Source organism: Sciurus carolinensis, chromosome 17 (genome assembly GCF_902686445.1).
Source record: "Sciurus carolinensis chromosome 17, mSciCar1.2, whole genome shotgun sequence".
Classification (NCBI taxonomy): Eukaryota; Metazoa; Chordata; class Mammalia; order Rodentia; family Sciuridae; genus Sciurus; species Sciurus carolinensis.
Window position 1 is genome coordinate 20,842,897 of NC_062229.1, and position 20,895 is coordinate 20,863,791.

At 45.9% G+C, this 20,895-nt stretch overlaps 1 protein-coding gene across 1 annotated transcript in view; it reads right to left on the reverse strand.

Annotated features, from left to right (window-relative positions):
- Med26 (mediator complex subunit 26) overlaps nt 1-20,675 on the reverse strand; it is a 58,736-nt gene extending 38,061 nt beyond the window's left edge. The window contains exon 1 of the mRNA XM_047530962.1: nt 20,321-20,675. Within this exon, the coding sequence (XP_047386918.1) occupies nt 20,321-20,392 (72 nt within the window). The 5' untranslated portion in view covers nt 20,393-20,675. The remainder of the gene's footprint in view (nt 1-20,320) is intronic.
- Nucleotides 20,676-20,895: the final 220 nt, after the last annotated feature.

Consider the following 20,895-nt stretch of genomic DNA (forward strand, 5'->3'; position numbering starts at 1 on the left):
CTTTTTAAATGATAGAAATATTTTCTATCTTGACTGTGGTTGTCACACAGGTCTATGAATTTGTCAGAATGAATCAAACTGTCGCTTGGAATAGTATCATAAAGCATAAGATAGATGCCAGTTCTTCACTTGATGAGTGACTTCCACTGAAAAATGCACACTTGAAATAGGTACATTTTGACTCTATGCAAATTATACTTCCATAAAGACAATTGTTTAATGGGAGGAGAGGGAATCAGGAAAACATGGAGGGAAAGTCCCAAGAGTTGAGATGTCAGTGTAATGGGCAGGACATTAATGAGAAGCCATGGGTATCCTCAGACTGAGATGAAATCTGAAGGCCACAGTGACCAGGGGAATGAAAAGCCCCTGAAAAGACAAAATGGACAAAGAACAGACAAAGAGGGAGCAATGGGGTGGAGGGCACAGGATTCGGGCCTGTCTTTTGCTAGTACCCATGTGGTAGCTGATGTCCACAGAACTTATGGGAACAGGCAGGTGGGCTAGGCTGCCTGTCTACCTCTCCTCACACAAATCAAGAGCAACAGGAGAGGAGACAGGCACAGAGTTACCTTGCCAGGAGGGGAGTCCCCAAGTTGCTCAGGTCAGGCAGCATCAAGGGAAAGGCAAGGAGAGGTTCAAAAGGAAAGCAGGCAGCGAGTCAGCTGCCCACATGATGCAAAGTAGAAGAAAGGGGCCGGTGAAAATTGCTGAGGATGAAGGGTACCAGCAGGCAGACCCCAGAGTGCTGGGAGCAAGGGGCTAAAGGAATTTATGCTGCAGGTCACAGTGACAAAAAAGCTGACTACAATAATGTGATTTCGGAATCACCCACAAACAAGGAAAATCAAAAAATAAATGGTGATGTTAAGTGTCAGGGGGAAAAGAATTTATACTACAAACGGAAGCTCTTCAGAAATGGGCAGCCAACGGCTGCAAAACACCCCAAGTCACAAAGCACTTTTTCACATTTATCTTCATGCCCAGCCCTATTTTGTATTTTATTTAGAGACGGGGTCTCACTGAGTGGCTCAGCACCTTGCTTTTCACTGAGGCTGGCTTTGAACCTTTGATCCTCCTGCCTCAGCCTCCCAAGTCGTTGGAATTGGAGGCATGCGCCACCACACCTGGCCCCACATTTTTGTTCTTATGAACTAGTGGTTACAAGGAGTTGAAGCTCTGCATCACCGTGTGCGGATGTGTATTTGTGGAAAATCTCTCAGACAGATCAGTTTTCCTCCTTCTCTCACTCAAAATTCAGGCCTGTTAAAAGACGGGGTATCAGATCACTAGCATGACCAAGGCCAACCTGCAGCTCTACCTCTCCTAGAGCAGATCATCCAAAATCCACACACCTGGGTCCATCTAAGGGCATGTGAAGTCTAGAGCTGAGCCTTACAGCCACTGACTTCTGACTTTCCTGAGACTGACTGGCCCCATGAAAGAGGCTGGCATAGATAGGACAAAGCAACCTGAAGATGCAATGAATGGGTATGTGCTTTCTTTTTTCAGAGGGGAGAAGCAAACATAGCATTAGCCATTCTGAAACCTAGTACAGTTATTTTATGACCCAGTGGTGAAAGTAGCAAGACTGACTGCCACAATCTGGGAGAAGGCAGGCCAGAAGATGGAGCTGCTCAAGCTTCCCAGGGGGAGGATGACCAGCACACACCAGAATCAATAAAACCTTCACAGATGGAAGTCCACCCTGAACTGCTGCAGCTGAGAGAGCACAGAAACAAGAATTTAATCACGTCTCCCAGGAAAGAAAAAATGTATTGTGTGTTCTGGGGAGCAAGTCAGGGAACAGATAGAACCTTGCCCTGCCCTTTCCTTCTAGGACTTAAATTTGTGTTGGGGGAGGCAAGCAACAGAAAAGCAAACTAGACCACACCGCTGCACTAAAAGCTACAAGACTGGGCCACTAGAGGTGGTCACATCAGCCCTGGGAATCCTAGAGAGAATCTGTGGCAGTGAAGAGCCTAGAGCAAGCAGATTGCCCCATTCATGGCAGCTGGCTCAAGGGGGGGAGGGTCAGTATTGAGCACAGCCAATGAGACACTCTAATAGAAGCATTCTGGAAGGCAGCTAGCTGCAAAGGCATGGACTCTGTCCTAGACAAGGAGCCTGTGGTCCACAGCACAGCACAGCAAGCATGCAAAGGGGCACTGACTCCAGGCAGGTGAGGTTCCAGGCCTGGGCCAGATCTCTGGCTGCACACATACCAAATGCTCTGCTCTCCTACAGCTGCTATACCCTTCACTATCCAAGCCAGTAAGCAAACGAGACAACCCAGGTGTGTGCTGGAGCTGGCTCTCATCAGTCCCCTCTGAAAGTTCCTGGTGACAATTCTGGGAAACTTGGGAACCATTATTAAAAATTAAATGACATAAACATAGAATAAATGTAAAACAAAGGAGACACAGAACTCAAAACTTATCACTTCCTGCTTATTTTACCATATTTGTCCTGGTTTTTTAGGTGATTCATGACATTTGCATTGGTATGGAGGAAATGTGTCAGAGTATCTCCAACTCCACAATCAGTAAGACTGTCAGTGGCATGAAATCAGCTGTGGTGGGAGTATTTACACCATGAAAATGTGCAAACACTGTAAGTCAGGGCTTGACTTTATGAGTTCTGGACCAAAGAGTTTGCAAACTCCTAAGCCAATCCATAACCATGTACTTGTAACTAAAGTTTCCTTTTTAAAAATCTATATATTTATTGAAGTAAAATTCATATTAACAATATTAACCACATAAAATTTTATTGGAACAGTCATGCTCATTGAGTTTTCATATTATCCATGGACACTTCTATGCTACAAAGATAGAGCTGTGACATACATCCTTTAGCTGTACAGCCCGCAAAGCTGAAATTACTACCTGGCCCTTCACAGAAAAAGTTTGTCAATTTCAAGAATTTAGACTTAAAAGTGATGGAGGAAATGTTAATAATGAAGATTAAACTTAAGTGCATCATGCCTGAGGCTGTTACGCTGAGAATTACACAAGTGAAATATCCTTAGGTACATGGAAACTAATTCGCAATTCAAAAAAGCCATCATCTGACTCGTTAATATAAACAAAACATCCATTCCTAGTCATCACCTCAGATTGCACTAAGCTGACAGAAAAAGCTCAGCAAAAATAAAAGCAGATGGTAAGAAACAACTGGCTGTGGGGAATTAACAATAAGGAATGTCATATATTCCACTATTATTTGTAAACCATAAGGTTTCCATTCTCTGTATCAGTAAAATCTACAAAATGATATGCATACACTGGATTTCTGTATCTGTGGGTTCACATTCAACTAAGTGTGAATTCAACCAGTGTCAGATTGAAAATATTTGGAAAAAAATTTTCATCTATAAATGTGCAAATTTTTTGTAATTATTCCCTAAACAATACAGCATAACAACTATTTTCATAGCAGTTAAATTATGTTATAAAGTCATCTAGAAATGAAATACCAACTGAAGAGATGATGGTATACATATATTTGTGCATACTTTTTTCTTTTGAGTTTTTTTTCCGGGGAGTAACCTGTCAAGCATGTACCATCACACTACTGCCCACACCTCAGTATATGCATATGTAAATTAAAACTTCATTATTTTGAAGGGCTTGAAATAAAGTTTGAATGAAATTAAAATTCATTTATATTACTGTATTTCAACAATATATACAAATGAAGAGAGGGAAGAATCTTGATTCTTTAGGATTATATGTCAACTCACAACTTTTAAAATGTTTACTAAAAAAAGCTGTTTTATTACCTCCTCATGCAAGCAAAATTTCTTCACATCAATTATCAAAATCAAGCAAAACAAAACAAAGTTCTGCATTCTACATATAAAAAGTGTTCATGGACAAAGTATTTTTCTTTAAAAAAAAAACCAAGTTATTTCAATAATGCTATTCAGTACAAGTTCAGTATTTAATGTGTTTTCTAATATTTTGTACTTTATTTTCTTATAATTTATATTGGAGAAAAGTTAATGCATGTGTTTCTTCCTACCACTCCCATCTCCACCTGACCCAGTACATGTGTAGGCCCCATCATTTCCTGTGTGCATTACTCTGTGAAAGAGGACAGGCAGTGTGACATTGGGGAGGGCACAGGGTTCTGCTCATGGGTGGCTGGGAGAGGTCTGAAGAAGTTTGGACATCACAGAGCAGGAGAGGGAAGTGTTCAAATTAAGGTGAGAAAAGTGTGCGTCAAAAATCTGAAGCATCTGCAGATAGTGACAATAAAGAGCAGTGGTGTCTATTCTAAGAGTATGGAAAACCAAGGAATGATGGGAATTGACAGAATGGTGCCATCTAGTCATTGGTCTCAGCAGGAGATAGCTAAAGCTTGAGGACAGAGAACACACACTTTGGTGGGAAAGTTACTGGGACTTACAAGTGGGCTGAATGACCAAGGATTGAGGAAGGCAGGAAGCACGGATGACCCAGGGTGTGGCACCACTGCCTGAAATGGAGAGAACCCAGGAGTCCAAGTTCATCCTCTGAGAACACAAAGCACCTGTCTGGTAAAGTTGACTGGAGTCAAGCATGCAAACCACTGCTCTGTACCCTCTGAAAATGCAACAGAAAGGCAATAATCCTCTTCATGGCTGTGGCACACAGAGGCCCGCCATTCGCTCCATGGCAGATTGCTCTCAATAGTTCTCAAGTGTTCTTCAGGTGAGCCAGTCTACTTTATTTTACTTTTCTTTTTTCTTTCTTTCTTTTTTTTTTTTTTAAACACTTTAATTGAAAGAACAATATAGTGTGGGAAGAGGGACCCAAACAACAACCCAGTTGGTTCCCACGGCTCCAACTAACACAGATGCTTTGTATTTTACCCCCAATTCTCATTTTTGTGCCTATGCAGATGCCTTGACTATCAAAACTGCTCCTTTCCCATCTCATGGCATGGCCTGTCCATTTTTCTAGAGAGCCTTCAGAGTCATCCTTCAGGGCTCCATGCCATTAAATTCTTGGATGTATCATGTTTCTTAAGCTTCTCCTATGCCACTTAATTAATAACATGAATAACAGTTATTGTTCAATTATATCCATTAACATTATTATTTAAAATTGTCACGCATCTGTAAGTAAACTTCCAAGAGTAAAATTACTGGGTCAAAGAACATGAACATGTCTATGCCTCTTGCTACATAAATAGTTTCCAAAAGGGTGACAGTCGCTCTGAACTCCTGCCAGCAGGGTAGCATGGGGGTAAGTGGGTGGGGTAGGAGATGGGTTGGGAGATAAACAAAATAGCCAGGAGCTGGCTAAGGTCCAGTCTTGATTACCTGCCAAAGTCATTCTTCCCACATGTTTAAGTACAAGACATATTTTCTGAGTATTAATTACATCAACATTTCTCTGTCCATGGTGATTGCTAATTTTTAGTATGTTCTCCATATGAGAAGGATACTGCTTTTTAAAAGCAATTTCACACATACAAATTTCTAGTTTGATCACCCCTGTATATACCTGTAGCACAGAGAGATTTGGAAAAGTTGGAAAAGTCTAGGCAGGGCGCAAACCTGATTGTGAGTTTCAACCAAAGAATCGCTTCCAAAGAAAGTGTGCCTTTCCTTCCTCCTGGCCTTCATTTTGCTCTACAACCCAAGTCTTCCTGGTTTCCCCATAGGGGAGCTTTTAGAAATGAATAAAAATTATGCAACTCTGTTAGTTAACTGTTCATTACTGACACTAAAAGAAAAGACTACCATTGAGAAAGAACAGCATCTTTGAAAATAAATATTAAATATCTACATTCTTTTCCTGGAGAAAAGTGAGGAAGAGGTTTTATACATGTTTAGTGCCTACCTGGTAGCATGAAATTTCCCTCAGACACTATTTATCTTCAGTGGGATAGGAATTCTCCTCCCTTTACAGAGGACAAGGCTGATGTGCAAATATTTGATGTGATTTGTCCAAGGGCACATAACTGTGAGGACAGACCTGTAGAGATCCGAATCCAGGTCTAACTTTGAAACTCTGCATATTACATACTTTTCTTTCCTTTTGTTTTCTGTCCATTTTCCTTTATTTGCAGACTTGCAATTGGTGCTAAGCCCCACTCACCAATCTACACTTAAGGAATAAGAAGATTCTTTTCTACCCCATAAGAAAAGACCTAATAGATGGAGCCAACTTGGCTCAGGGATCCCGTAATCTCAGGGAAACCATGTTTGGCTTGGGAGGGGACAGCAGACCCATCCCAGTACAAGCACAATCTCCTCCCAACTTCCCAAGTGTAAAAACACTGCACACCTCAAGCTCTGCACAAAGCACAGGTAGCCCAAGGCTCCAGAACTGCACTGTCCAATCAGGGGGGACACTAGCTTTACATGCACCCTCTTCTCTCTGCAGTGGGCAATAGTGGTGCCTCATTATGAAAGCAAAGGCTCTGAGAGCAGACAGAGCCAGGTCACAGTTCCCAACTGTGCAGCGGTCAGTCACTTTACCCCACCAAGCCATAGTGTCTTTATTTATAAAATGGGATAATCCAAGCACAGAGAGAACACACAATGAGAGTTGTTGTCATCCTCATTATCATTTCTGTCATAGTCCAAAGATAAAGTTCCCACAGAGTGATATCCCTTATAAAGATTTATATCAAGGATGTTAGACACTTGATTCGTTACATGGGACTGGCCACTAGATTTAATAAGATCCAGGCCTTCCAGGATTGGGAACAGAACTCCATCCTGCAGGTCTATTAACCACTGATAAGGTTATTCTGCCGTGGACCATTGCAATTGCAAGACGCTGGGAGACAGTACCAGTTCCTTCATGAGCTGAGTAACTAAATAGAAGCCAGGATTGTGCCATGCACTCAAAACATCTTACACTGCCAGGTGAAAACACCATTAGCCCCATGTCACAGATAAAGAGACTTAGGCTTCAGACATTAAGTGATGCACTCTAAGGTCACCCAGGTGGAAGTAACTGTGGAGGACCAGAAGCTTCCATGCTGGGGTTTGGAACTCCCTTCCAAGGGCAATTCCTGGCCTGAGGAAAGGAAGCAGCATGTTCATGCCCATCCTCCACCATGACACCAGGTACTGCCCACAGCCTCAGGTATTCCCAGACACAGTTGAACTGGGCAGCACACACAGGACAGGCTCACTGCCTACATGGAGATCATACCAGAGGCTTTGAGAGATCCAATGCACTACAGAAGGAACCCAAAGGGCCGAAGTCTGAAGAGCGCCAAGCAGTCATTACAGGAGTGGGAAGCATCCTCCAGGGACCTGCCAAGTTCAGCCATTGCAAACTAACAATCGTGTGCCAAGTGGTTGCCCTGCCCAGGACCCATTAAATCTTAATGCTTACACTAAACCTAACTCAGTCTTCCCGAGTTAGACATGATTGGGTTCATCTGTAGCTTAAAGTAAGAGATGGACATGTGTCCACTCAAAAACAGGTACTGGCCCTAACAGAATGAATGGGCTCACTGTGTATCAGTAAGAAAAGAACCAACCACTCCTTGCCTTTGAAAGGAATTGGGGAAGGGGCACAACACAGAGGCCAAACAGGTTAAGACAGTGCTATTGACAGCTCTCTTGGGACAGTTGACACTGAAGGCTAAGAGGAAATAGCTGAAGGAAAGTGGAAGGGCAGGAGGGAGGGTGGGCAATTAGGTGGTGGCACATGAGCAGGTTAGGAACTGACTGATGAGTTCTTGAACACAGCTGTAACAGGAGGGGAGTAAGCGGCTGCCTGTACCAGAGCCTGGGGTACAATGGGCTTGAATGACTTTGACCAGACTCTCTTGGCTGCAAGTGTCTAAAAAGCCAGCTCAACTGAGTATAAATGAGAAAGTAAGCCATGGGCTCACTCACTTCAAAGTTCAGAGTAGAACTTACCTCTGACTATATGGGTCAGAGGAATTTAACATTCCCCACGCTTCTGGGTTAAGCTTACTCCTAACCAAGCTGTCTCCAAGCAGCAGACCCCGCAGCAAGCAGCTCACATCCTTTCCTACTTAGGTCTCTGCCAACTCCACCAGCAAAGTGCTACAATTTTCGCAGGGTCACAGGTCCGTCCTTAAACCAATCACTGGCCAGGAAGATGCAGCCCCATGACTGACCAGACCGCATTACTAACTATCCAATGGGACAGACTGGAAGCAGGATAGTTCTCAGGAAAACCAAGACTGTGCACACCAGGAAGGAAAAAGGAGCTGGACAGGCTGCTCACCTCCAACCCTGTGCATTATTAGCTACCACAGATGTCAGTACCCAGGACACTTCAGGAAAGGGCCCACACTCTGTTCTCAATAGCCTTCTTAAGTTGTGGTATTTACATCCTCCTGAGAAAATAACAGCAGCAAACCTAACCTTATTCAAGGTTGCAGAGTGAATGGTAGAGTCAAGATTCCAATTCAGTTCTCCTACCAGAGAGAAAGATTATCTACTCCACCCTAAAGCGGGTGCAGTGGCACAAGCCTGTCATCTCAGAGACTCAAGAGGCAGAGGAATGAGGATTGCAAATTTGACACTGGTCCTGGCAACTTAGCAAGACCTTGTCTCAAATTAAAACAATAAAAAGGGTGGGGATATAACTCAATGGTAAAGCACCCCTGAGTTTATTCCCCAGTACTGCAAAACACACACACACACACACATACCCTTTTCTATTATATGCCACTTAAAAAGAGCTGAGACTATCCAATGAGGAAAAGGACCCCATCAGAGGAAGTGAAACATCCCAATCTGGGTTTGGAGGACTAGATCTAAGACTGGCACTCAGTTTTGTGCCCTCTCTGCAAGGTCCAGCTTGAAGGAAAGGGGGAGCACAGGATGGCTACAAGGTGGACCCAAAGCGTTGTGGATAAGCATGATGGACACAGACCAACATGCTGAGGGCAGGAGTGAGGAAGACACACTAACTTTGAGGTGGGCTGCCTGGATGCCCAGGCATGGGAGTCATGGCTGAAAAGGCTATTACCTGGCACCACAGGGCCAGGGCTCTGAGAGCACCAGGAGAAAGCCTCTCAGGTCAGATGAGGACGCCAAGTCGTGCTGGGCAAAGGCAAAATGCTCAGAGGGAAGCAGGCATCACTAGAAGGGGATGTGGAGAGAAAAGTAAAGGCAATGTGGCAAGATGCAAGGGAATGGGGGGGGGACAGGGGGATTGGGTACCACTCATTAGACTGCAACAATGCTACACGGAGTGCACGTTCAACACCAACCCCTCGGCAGGCACAGACCCAAGAAGACAACTTAAGAGTGACAAAAACAAGAGGCAAACTGGTACCCAAGGACAATTCATCTGACAACGTAAATGATGCCAGTTCCAATTTCCAAATTTACTAGAGCCAACTGCTCAGACAGATAGAAAACCTGGTCAGTTGTGCTAACACAGAGTGGCATCCCCAGGAAGAGGAGCAGGCACCTACCCAGCCATACCCCCTAATTCCTCATGGGGCTGGCAGCAAGCTCTGAGAGGTAATGCTCAAGTCTTCCACTGCAGCATCTGCTGCAAATACAACCTGTCAAATATACCAGATTGCTGGAGATGCCCCAAATCCTCCCCTCCAGAATTCTCACCCTTTCCATGCTACCTTCTACGGTTGCTTGGGAGCACCTACTATTTGTCTGCAAAGCAGACCCAGTTTCTTCTGGAAACTTCCTGTGAGCACTGCTACTTTCTTACAAGTGCTTCCTCAACCTACCCCAAGCCTAGGCAGAGTGCTGTCCAGGAGTTACCAAGCTGAAAACATGACAGTTTTAGCCTTTTCTCTAAAATTGCTTAGCCTTCAGAGGTCAGACCCAAGGGCTGATTGATGTCTCTTCACACACACACACACACACACACACACACACACACACACCCAAAGACAAAACAGATCAGTTTATTTTTCCCCACCTCAATTTCAATCCCAAACAGCACTTTGGTTACAAGCAAATGCAGAAAGAGCTTACAGAACACTGGAAAAGCAATGCTAATGCTATGCCCTTCAGCGTGAAGTTAGGCTCCTGCCCTCAGTGGCTTATTTCCTTTGTCACCAATCTTCAAAATGTGAACTGATCCATGTACAAATAGAGAAACAACATGTATCCCATTTGTTTACAATTAAAAAAAAATGTGAACTGAGATGCTTGAAAAGACACTCCTTTAAAATAGAAGTAATGGTGTAGTACCCATTCACAAACCTTTTCCTCACAGACAAGTTGAAGAGTCAACATGTGGCCCACTTCTGTCACTGCCAGGCTGCCAATATCCAAGGGGGAAAAATCCCTACCTTCTTGTGCTCATTAACCTAAGGCAAGAAGCCCGGCCTAGAAATTCCAATACCAGTTTCTGGCTACCCAGGTTAACCAGCAGGAGGGGACACACAAGAGGAAATGGGCAAGACAATCAGACCCAACCAGACCTCCTGGTCCTCATCCAAAGTCCCTAAGTATGGATAAGCTATAGTTCCTGCCTGGGTTACCCTGTGCCTACAGGAGGTGGGGGGCGCTCAGGTAACCTGACCATGCCTACCATCCTGCCTCCCAAACACAGTTCAGTTCTAGGCAGTTACTTAAGCCCCAGGAGGGAGTACCAGACAAGGTGAAAACACTGTCGGAGACACTCTCCACAGTCCACAATAAGTTCCAAATCTGTGACCCAAAGGCACCTGTGTTAAGACAAATTAACAACAAAGTACTCAAGGGTGACTACAGGCAAATTCGGAGTCTGTGGTTCAGCTGGAACAGAAGCACTGAGACCTCCACACTGTGACCATACACCAGCCAAACCACCCTGTCACTTAACTCATACCTTACGCTTCATTTGCTCCTACTTTGCCTTCTAGATGCAACTCCTCTAGGCCCAGCACTGGGTCCAACTATCTGATGGTGACAGCACATCAGAGAAATGATTAAATCAATAACCATCCAGGGGTATCAGCTCCACTACCCGCTTCAACAGTTAATAGGACTTTTAGCGTTCCTGGGGACAACCCCTTTGCTCATTTAATCAAAGTCCAGGGAAGGCACAAAGAAATGTGTGCTGGGGATTCTGGGAAGGAGTCAGGAAGATGTTTAATGAGGATGTAGAACAACCTGAGATGAGGTCTCTGGGTGACAATCAGATCCTCTGTGTCTAAGTTACCCAACATAGCAGCTGAACAGGCAACAGAATTAGTAAGGAAGCGAAGACAGATGCTTTGCCTGCAACCAGCTAATCAAATGCCAAAGGAAACAATGTGAGTCAATCAGTCAAAAGGGTAAACTGTTCTTATTTGATATACCTACACATTAGTACCACAGGCCCCCCTGATGTCCCCTCAATGGCCTTCCCTCACATTAGCAGCTCAGGTTGGAATGGCCACATCTTCCTTCCCACTCGAGAACCACCAGTGGCTATCCAGTGAGTACAGTATGACTGGAGGTGTGAGTAGGGGACAGAAGGTCCCATACTGAAGTACTACCACCAGGGCCACTAGGACCTGGGAGAGGACTGCCAGGCCACTGATTAGTCTCCTGGTATGGGCCACAGTCGCAAGTACCTGAGTTCTCTCAGTAACTCTCCAAACTAGTGTTTGCAGAGTCAAGGCCAGCCACAACCAACCCCCTACAAAATCACATTGCACATAGCACAAGACCCTGAGCTCTGCAGCAACCATGGGAGCTCCTGAAGAAAGGAGCACCCAACTTTCTGGCCACAGGAAATAAAAACCTAGGTGTGTGTGTGTATTTAGGAATCTCAAATGTTTTCTCACAAGACCAAAAAAGGGAGCCCAAGTCAGAAGGTAGAGGCAGGACCCCTCCCCACATCCTTAGGCAGTACTGGGGATGGAACCCTGGGTCATGCATTTACTAGCCAAGTGTTCCACCCCTAGCCTTAAGGCAGCATTTGAAAAGTAACTCCAGGGACAACAGACAGGCAGGAACCTCAGCTCAAACACCATCTTCTCTGTCAGGGGTGAAAGAGGCCAGCCACGAGTCAAAAAGAAAAAAACACCTAACACCTCTTCCTCACCTAGTTTAATAGGAAGCACAGCATTTTTCAGGGACAGGCTGCATGTCTCTAATTCAAAATCCAAAGTGCTGCAAAATCCAAAACTTTTTGAGCACCAAAATGAGACTGAAAAAGTTTTGAATCTTTTCAGATTTTCAGGTGTTTTTGTTGTTGCATTTGTGATGCTCGAACAGGAAAGTCTATGTGAAAATTCCAAAATCTGAAAAACCCCAAGATATTGAAACACTTCTATTCCTAAGCATTTCGGATGAGGAATACTCAACCTATACAACTTTACTTCCAGTTCCATGTAAACATGTCCCACAGATGAATCTGGCATAAGGATCTCAGGCAGGAAAGTGGACTACTTGCACTCTATGTACCCACAGACCTCTCACAGGTGACATGGGAGGCAGTCAGCAGGTGGGCCAAATTCCAATCCCAGGTTGATTCCTTCTAGCCCTGTGTCTACAGAACCTGTTTCCTTACCAGTACCTGCCTCCCTTTTCCCTGTTTTGAATGGAAGCGCTCAATACTGCTCAGTTAGCATTGACAAGCCATTTCCAAACCAGCCTCTTTCACACGGAGATCAATAAGCACATGAGTATTTGCACGCTGCAACAGTTCTATATATTTGGGGAGTAACTCATGCCCCACTAAGAAGCCTGCAATTCCATGGAAAATGATATCGACAAGACCTGTAGTCAAGCCAGGCATGGCAGCACATACTAGTGGTAGTCCCAGCTACATGGCTAAGGCAGGCGATTCACTTAAGCTTAGGAGTTCCAGGCCAGCCTAGGCAATATAATGAGACTGCATCCCCCCATCCCCAAAAACCCCCCGAAAACAAACACCCGTCGTGTCAGCAGGAATATTGGGTTTTGTTTTGTACCAGTAGAGACTGAACTTGGGGCCTTCCACATGCTAGGCAAAGTACTCTACTACTGAGCTACATCCTCAGGTCTTTTTATTTTGAGACAAGCCACCCAGCACCAGATTCAGACTCTGAGTTTCTGAATCCCTCACCTGTGACAACAATCCTCCCTAGTCCCTAAAATGAAGATGGAACACCTAGCTTTAGGAGTAAAGAACCAGTCATCTTATATTGGCACATAACAAATACTCAGTAAAAGACAGCTGTCTACCTTACTTTACAACTGCTGCTGCCCAGCAGAGGAAACCAATGACAGCAGTCAGGACCCCATGCCTACCTGAGTTCAGGGGGAACCTTCTGATAAGCCCCTTGGAGTTTTCCAAGATTCATTTGCCTCCAATGGATGAATACAGGAAACTCTGTCAAAGTCCACCTAGCATTCAGAGGCCTTTAACCTCATCTGCCCAGCAGTCCTTGAGAAGTAAATCCCCAGAGGGCAGCTGGCACATCACCTACTATGACCCTTCACCGTTTAACAGGCTCTATACAGAATCACAGAACCTCTGGGAACCCAGAAGGCCCCAGAGTCCAAGGGTCTAGAGGGTGGTCCCACCTCACCTGGTGGCCCTGGAATGTCTGAAGCCAGCTTTTGACAATAATCCAGGACATCCCTAAGTGCAGTGGGACTTTCCTTGCAGGAATTCCCGCTTTCCCCAGCCTAGGTTTGCCCCTGAAAGCCACCCAGAGGGTACAATAGTATTTCAAATACTGCAAACCTTAGGGCCAGGCAAGGTGGTATACAGCTATATTCTCAGCTACTTGGGAGACTGAGGAAGGAGACTCATAATGAGTTTAGGAAATTAGGACTAGCCTGAGCAACGGAGATCCTGTCTTAAAAAACAACAAAAAACAACAACAACAACAAAAAAACCCAAACAAATAAACATCACAAATCCATCCCATGTATATGCAACCCCCAGGTCTTCACATTTTCTTGGGGCTAGATGCCTCAGTTGAACTCACAGAGCTTGACATTTGCAAGCTTCCCATTCCATGGTTGAGAGAGAAATGCCAGCTATTCCTTCCAGTTCTGTTTCCCTCACACCACAGACAAACTGAGATGACTACCTGGCCCAGCCTGAAGAACTTCTCATTCTGAACTCTCAAATGATGGAACATTCCAGAAAGCCATTTGAGGTTCTTCAGAATTCAGAATTATGCTTGAATAAGACATTTAGACTCAGGAGCTAAGGATCTGTCAGGCTGCCCCTAACCCCATGCCACACAACCTCACAACGTTCACATGCACACTTTTATTTCTGCCCTCCTCCCTATGAGGCTCCAGGTCCCTAGAGGGCAGGGGCTGGGTGTCTTCAGGTCTGCATCTTCCATACCCAACATCATAGTCACTTGCTAGAAGTTTATTCAACTACTTAGCTATCCTTCTCAGTTTTACTGCATTTCTCAATCAACAGTGTGTATCCTTTGGTGATGCAGAGAACTGCATGACCTCCCCAAGACCTGAAATTCACCAGGAAAATACTTTTAAACACAGTACCCGGAACCTGGTAGGTCCTTCCTTACTCAGGACATGTGCCTCCCTCACATTCCATGGGATCACTACACTGGGTCAACAATATACCTTAAGAGTGAAAGAAGCGGTTTTGGAAGGGTGCTCCATGCATGGATGCCAGCAAGGCCACCCCGAAAAAGCACTGCCTCAGTTGCCAACTGCCAAACCACAAACTCAGTCACCCATTCTGTCAGCTAGCACTGGCAAAGGGACCAGGTAGGTTCAGCGCAGCCCACCCTCATGAATAAAAAGCAGCAGCATAACTTCTACTGACAGAAACATAGGACCTGGCTTCCAGAAGGAGGAGAGGGGGAGTAGGCAGGAGACCCCACCACTAAGCTGCGGTCTCCTGGAGGTCAAACGGCAGTCCATTCTAGCTAATCCTCAAAAGGACAGGTAAGAACAGTAGCCCCCTGAGTCTAACCCTGAGGTATGCATCTTGAGCACAGGAGTCAAGGTATTTATGGGTGCCTTTTTATATCTGTATCCAGGACAAAACTTCCCATCTACAGGCTGGTCTTAGGACAGTCCTCCGGGCCTCTGGACCTCCAACCAAGACAACATACTCAGAAACTTCCATGAGAATAGACAAGTCCACCTTTTCAGGGACAGAATGAATCACAAACAAGGACATACACCTGTTTCCCAAGACACACTTGTTACTTCCCTATTTCCGGAAGTCGTGAACACCACACTGCTCTTCTCACACATCCTGGCCATGGTACAGAAAGCAAAGACAGGAATGCCATGAATTTGGGCAACTGGGGGGATCAGGCAGAGTTCTCAGGCTTAGGTTTTATGTCCTCTGATATGCTTAAGAACCAAGACTGAATCAACAGTCTTCAATTTTACAGTTTATATGATTTCTTTTTTGGACAGGATCAATGGCATTTTAAGTTAACATTAAAAGTGCTATTGCTGGACCTGGAGTGGTGGTGCATGTAATTCCTGCAACTTGGAAGGCTGAGGCAGGACGACTGCAGGTTTGAGGTCAGTGAGACCTTGTCTCAAAATTTAAGGTGGGGAGGGGGGAGAGGAGGATTGCTGGGATGTGATTCAGTGGTTAAGTATCCCTGTGTTCAAGCCCCAATACCAAAAAAAAAAAAAAAAGCTACTTCTGGGCATGGTGATGCACCCCTGTAATACCAGCAACAACTGGGAAAGCTAAAGCAGGAGGATCTCAGGTTCAAGTTCAGCTGGGGCAACTTAGCAAGATCCTGTCTCAAAATAAAAAATTAAAAGGGGATGTAGCTCAGTGGTAAAAGCACCCTCTGGGTTTAATCCCCAGTACCAGGAAGAAAGAAATTAATTTAAAAGTGCTATCTTTTTTTTTTTTTTTTTTTTTTTTTGGTACCAGGGATTGACACCCAGGGGTGCTTTACCACTAAGCCACATCCCCAGCTCTTTTTTATATTTTATATACGGTTTCACTAAGCTGGTGAGGCTGGTTTTTGAACTCATGATCCTCCTGCTTCAGCCTCCTGAACCACGGGGATAAAAGGCATGTGCCACTGCACCTGGCAAAGTGCTATAATCTTGAAGCAGAAAGTAAAGCAAGAACACAAGGCTTGTGAAAAGTTTCACATTGGTCACCATGATCCAGCTCAGGACACTCTATGACAGAGACCTTAACATGCTCAAAAAATAGGTCACCTAGTATCCTCATCCTGCTAGATCTACCATAGGTAAATCTAATCCAAGTTCTAATCTCACATAGGTCTCCCTTATTCAGGAAACACACCAGCTCATGAAATCACTACGTCAGATCAACAAGTATGCCTTCACAGGGAAAAAGAGCAGTCTGGGAAGGGTGCTCGGAGCACCTAGCACCCTATCAGGGCCCTGTGAAAATGCACTGCCTCCCCACTTTTCTTACCAGCTCTGAACACTGACCCCCACCAGATGTCTCTTCTTTTCCCATCTCTCAACAACAGTGTGGCAGTGTTTAGAGTTGCAAGCACTGTTACTTGAAAACTTTGAGTTGGTCACCTCATTCTGAGCCAGTCACCTCACGTTAAGTCATCAAGAAACAGCAACATCTTGTCTTCTTGCGGTCATGGGAGACACTCATTGAATGGCATCTACTATCACTACTTTTAGCTTCCACACCTGCCAACAGGGGAGACTGGTTTTACCCCACTTCCCTTTGCAGGGCTGTTGGGAGGAAGTAGAACAGTTAGGGTGCCACACAAATTAATGTAAAGTGTCACCTCTGTTTAGAAATTGAGTTATTTAAGAAAGTTCACAAAATACACCTTGTACAGATATTTAAAACAAACAAAAAGCCCTCTGTAACAATTCATGTCAGCTTCTGCTGCCCCTTCCAGAATCTGAACCTGGGTCTGGAATTAGCTTCACAAGGTATGTACACCAGTTCCCAGTCCTACTCTGCAGACAAGGCCATCTAAGCCAAGCAATGTCTTAACCTTCAAATTCCTAGGGAGGAAAATGACCCCTCTTGCAAGTCTCTGCAGAGCCCTTTCCTTACCTCCTCTTAGTTCCTGGTGCCTGACAGCATGGAAGTAACAACACTGATATCAAAAGCTGTGCAAGTCCCTCTTCTCAGTAGGACCTTCTAAGATCTCCCACTGCTCTAAACAGAGAGACACACACCTGCATTTAGCAAGCCCTGCCCTATGCTTTTCAAGGGTATGTGGTATATACCCTCCACTGTCTCTGTCCAGCTATTTCTTGAAAAGCTAAGTTAACCATAAAATGACATCTATGTTCCCCCCCAAGTTTTACAGAGAATGATCTCCAGTCACCTGTGAGTCTTTCATTCTCCAAAGTTCTGTATTAGAATATTCCACAAGTAGACTTCAGGGCAAATAACACTCACCAGGGCTTTTTGGGAAAATGGGGACTCAGATATAGCTCCTAGCAAAAGGGCTGAGAAGGCTCCTAGTGTTCAGTCAGTTGAACCAGCATGCAGAAAGCAAGCCTAAGGATTCCATTCTGGAAGAAGACAAGAAAAGAAACATCTGCAAGGAAGCTGCACTCTATCAGGAAGACAGGGCCTGAATTTTTGTTAAATAATGAATGTCTGATGCAAATGGGAACCTAATAACCTGCTGAAGAGACTGCTTGGGAGACTGTCATTTCTGTGCAAAACTAAGACTGTCCTCAACTTCACCCACACTGCACAAAAATTAGGGGGAACATGTAAAAACACACTGCTCTTCAGAAAGATTTACAAATGCCCTGAACTAACACACACCACTAAACGTAAGGCTCTGATTGTTCTGAAAAACTGTTAGCTGCCTTTGGAAAAGAGAGTGGAGGATTTACTGTATTACAGAATGGGCAAAAATTACAAACTCTGAGCCAACTGCTATAGAAATTCAAATACTCTAGAGAATAAAATTTAGAGCAAAGCAGCAGCTTCTTGAACTCCTTCAGCAAGGAGATGGTCAGTACATCTTTTTTTGTACTTAACTTTTCAGATACTTGTGGATATTAGGACAGCTGGTCCAACACTGATTTTTTTCAAGCAATAGCTAAGTTTGTTAACCGTAATTGCATGCCCATAAAGGTAAGCATTACATGACACAATTCTGTTGCTTCTCTCAGAAGAGGTTTAATTTTAGTGTTGGCTCTTCAACACTGTCCCCTTTTTTTTTTTTTTTTCCCTTCTTCTTTTTCTCTGTGAGCATCCTAAATATGTGTCAATTACCAAGTGTTAGAGTTCATAAATGGGCAAGGCAGAGAGGACAACCGTGTGTTAGCACACTTCTCTCACCTGAGCCAAAGAGAAATCCAAGAAAAATCCAAGAGAAAATGCAGAGGAAGAAACTATGGGCCTTGGGTCTCCTCCACCAACAACTATGGACAATCCACCAAACTCTCTGACCTCCTACTGTTCACTTGAAGCATGTTCCTGTCAAATGGCACTTAACTATATTCTTGGATGGTCCTACAATGGCAGCATTTAAAGGAGCACTTTCCTCATTGCTCACAAAGAAACAATTTCCCAATTCCATCTACCACCCTTACCTTAATAGGGCTCTTACCCACATCTACCATTAGAGTCCCCCCAAAAAAGACAAATGACGTGTGAATTCCATGCCATGTAACATATCCACGGGCCTACATGAATTTAACATTTCTGTACATGCAAAGGTACAGGAAATTAAGGTTTGTTTCCTCCTCCTCCTCTCCCTTTCCTACTCTAGGGAACCCTTTATGTTAGAGTCTTACACAACACTGCAATCCCTGAGGTCACTGCTCCACCTAATCTACAACATCATGACTGCCTGTCAAAGTACCTCCAGATCCCAAAGCTCTCCTAGGTGACATTAAGGGTCAGTGCTAATATTTCAGGTCTCAGAGTCTCGCAAACAGAAGCAAGCACATGGAATTCAAGAAATCACAATGTTGGCTCCAAGAAAGATGCAAAAGTCACCAAGGCTCCTTTTTCACGTCACTTATTTTATTCCTTAATATCTCAGTCTTGGAACTGCAGCAGTACCAGTTACTACAAAAAGGACCTTCCAGAAGGTTTTATATAGCCTGTGCCTACTCCACCCCCAAAGTCCTAACAAAAATGTCTGTAACATTTGTTAAGACAATTACCATCAAGTCAATCTTAATGGGGCCTGAAGACAAGGAATAAGAGAATTACTTACGATACAGCAACCACAGCCTTACAAAGATCATAATCTCTCAATTTCTACCAAGACTGTAAAAATCAAAGTGAATTATTCCAAAAACAGAGAGTAAAGCACACTGCTAAGAATAATCAGCAAACTCACGTAAAGGAAAAGCAAAAGCTCCTCTGGTGAGAGAAACCTGAGTTACCTGGCCAGGCACAAGTCAATTTTTCTTCCATCCCCAGCATATTTAAAAGTGATCTCAATGGCCACTTCCTGGTCTCCAAGTAAATGCTCACTTCATACCTGGATACCACTGTGTCTTTCTATTGCCCTGTTCCTGTCACAGGGAAAAATGGCACCTATTGCCAACAAAACCTTGGAGAAGGTATGAAAACATGCTTAGTTTTCCTCTGCACTCTTGGAAGGGAGCGGCTCCTCTGTGAACAGTAGCCTCAGCAATGAGGCACCTGAGAAAGTGACCCCCTGGAGTTAACCCTGAAGAGGTCACAAACCACCAGGCTAAGATCCCCAGGTGGGGTAAGCAATCACGGAAGCAGAGTTCTTGAGTGAAAGGGAGAGAGAACAATCAATCATTCCTAATTCACCACCAAAAAGCCAAGCTCTGGCTTGGTCTGAGGCGCAATGAGCGTCAGGCTCAGAAAGACAACAGGAAGGATCCCACCCGCCCCAGAATCATCTTTCTTAGGTAGTGACCCCAAAAGGGATTTGACAAAGATATGTCTAGTCCCAGAACGAAGGTCTCTCAAGGGGCCCTGGGCAACCAGCGAGGTGCAGAACAGGCCGGGTGTTTCCTCCGAAGCCAGGAAGACTCCTAGTCGGGAAGGGAGAAAAAGGACCTGCCTGATCACCCAGAAAGCCGAGACACGAGAGGCACAGGCTCCCCGAGTCATACCCCGGACACCAGTTGCTTCGCAGTCTTCCTTCCTCCCCTCCCCCCGCCGGGAAGGCTTCCCGGGGGTCTCGGGTCCCTGAGGTAGGGCAAAGCAGGTGAGCTCCGTCAGGAGCAAAGAGGGTCGAAGAGCTGAAGCAGGAGGAAAGGAAAAGCTCTGGCCTTAGTCTCTTTCTGCTTCCTTCGCTGAGGCCGCACGGAAGCCTCGGCCTCACGTACCGAGCCGCCGGGTTGCCAGACTTGACCCTGGCCCGGGCCCGGAGAGCGAGAGGCCGGGATGGCAGCGACTCTCAGAGGGAGGTGGACTCAAGACGAGTCCCCTGAAGCCCTACGGACGAGGGGCACGAGGGAGGGGGAGGGTCCCGGGCCCACGCGGCCTCCGTCCCGGCTTGCGCGGCGGGTACTTACGTTGCTCTGGGAGTCGATGGCCTGCAGCAGCCGGTCCCTGATCTGCTGCGGAGACGCCGGAGCCGCTGTCATTGCCTGGGCGAGGCGGGGGGTAGCGGCCGGGCCAGCGGGCGGGCGGGCTGAGGCGGGGGACGGGGTCACTCACTCTTCGGCCTCCGGGAGCGGAGCCGCATGTTCCCCGCGGCGCCGGGGGAGGTGGGGGCGCGCGGGGTGGCGGAGAGGGGAGCCGGGGCCGGGGCTCGGGCCCGGGCCGCCGCCGCCACCGAAGGAGGAGGAGGAGCCGCCGGAGCCGCCGCCGCCGCTACCGCCGCCGCCGCCGCCGCCTCGAGAACCAAACTCCAGTGAGCAGCCCCCGCGCGGAGCACTCTGGGTAACCCGCGCCGCACGCAGCGTCGGCGCCACGCTGAGGAAGTTGGGAGATAGGGCGGGCGGAGACGCCAGGCCTGGGAGGGGCCGCACACGCGCCACGCCCCGCTCTTGCGCGCACGCGCGCGCAGGCGCATTAGCCCGGCCGTACCTCCCGGCTCCGCCGCCCGGTCAAGGGAGCCGTTGGGAGGCGGTTGGGCGGGACAACG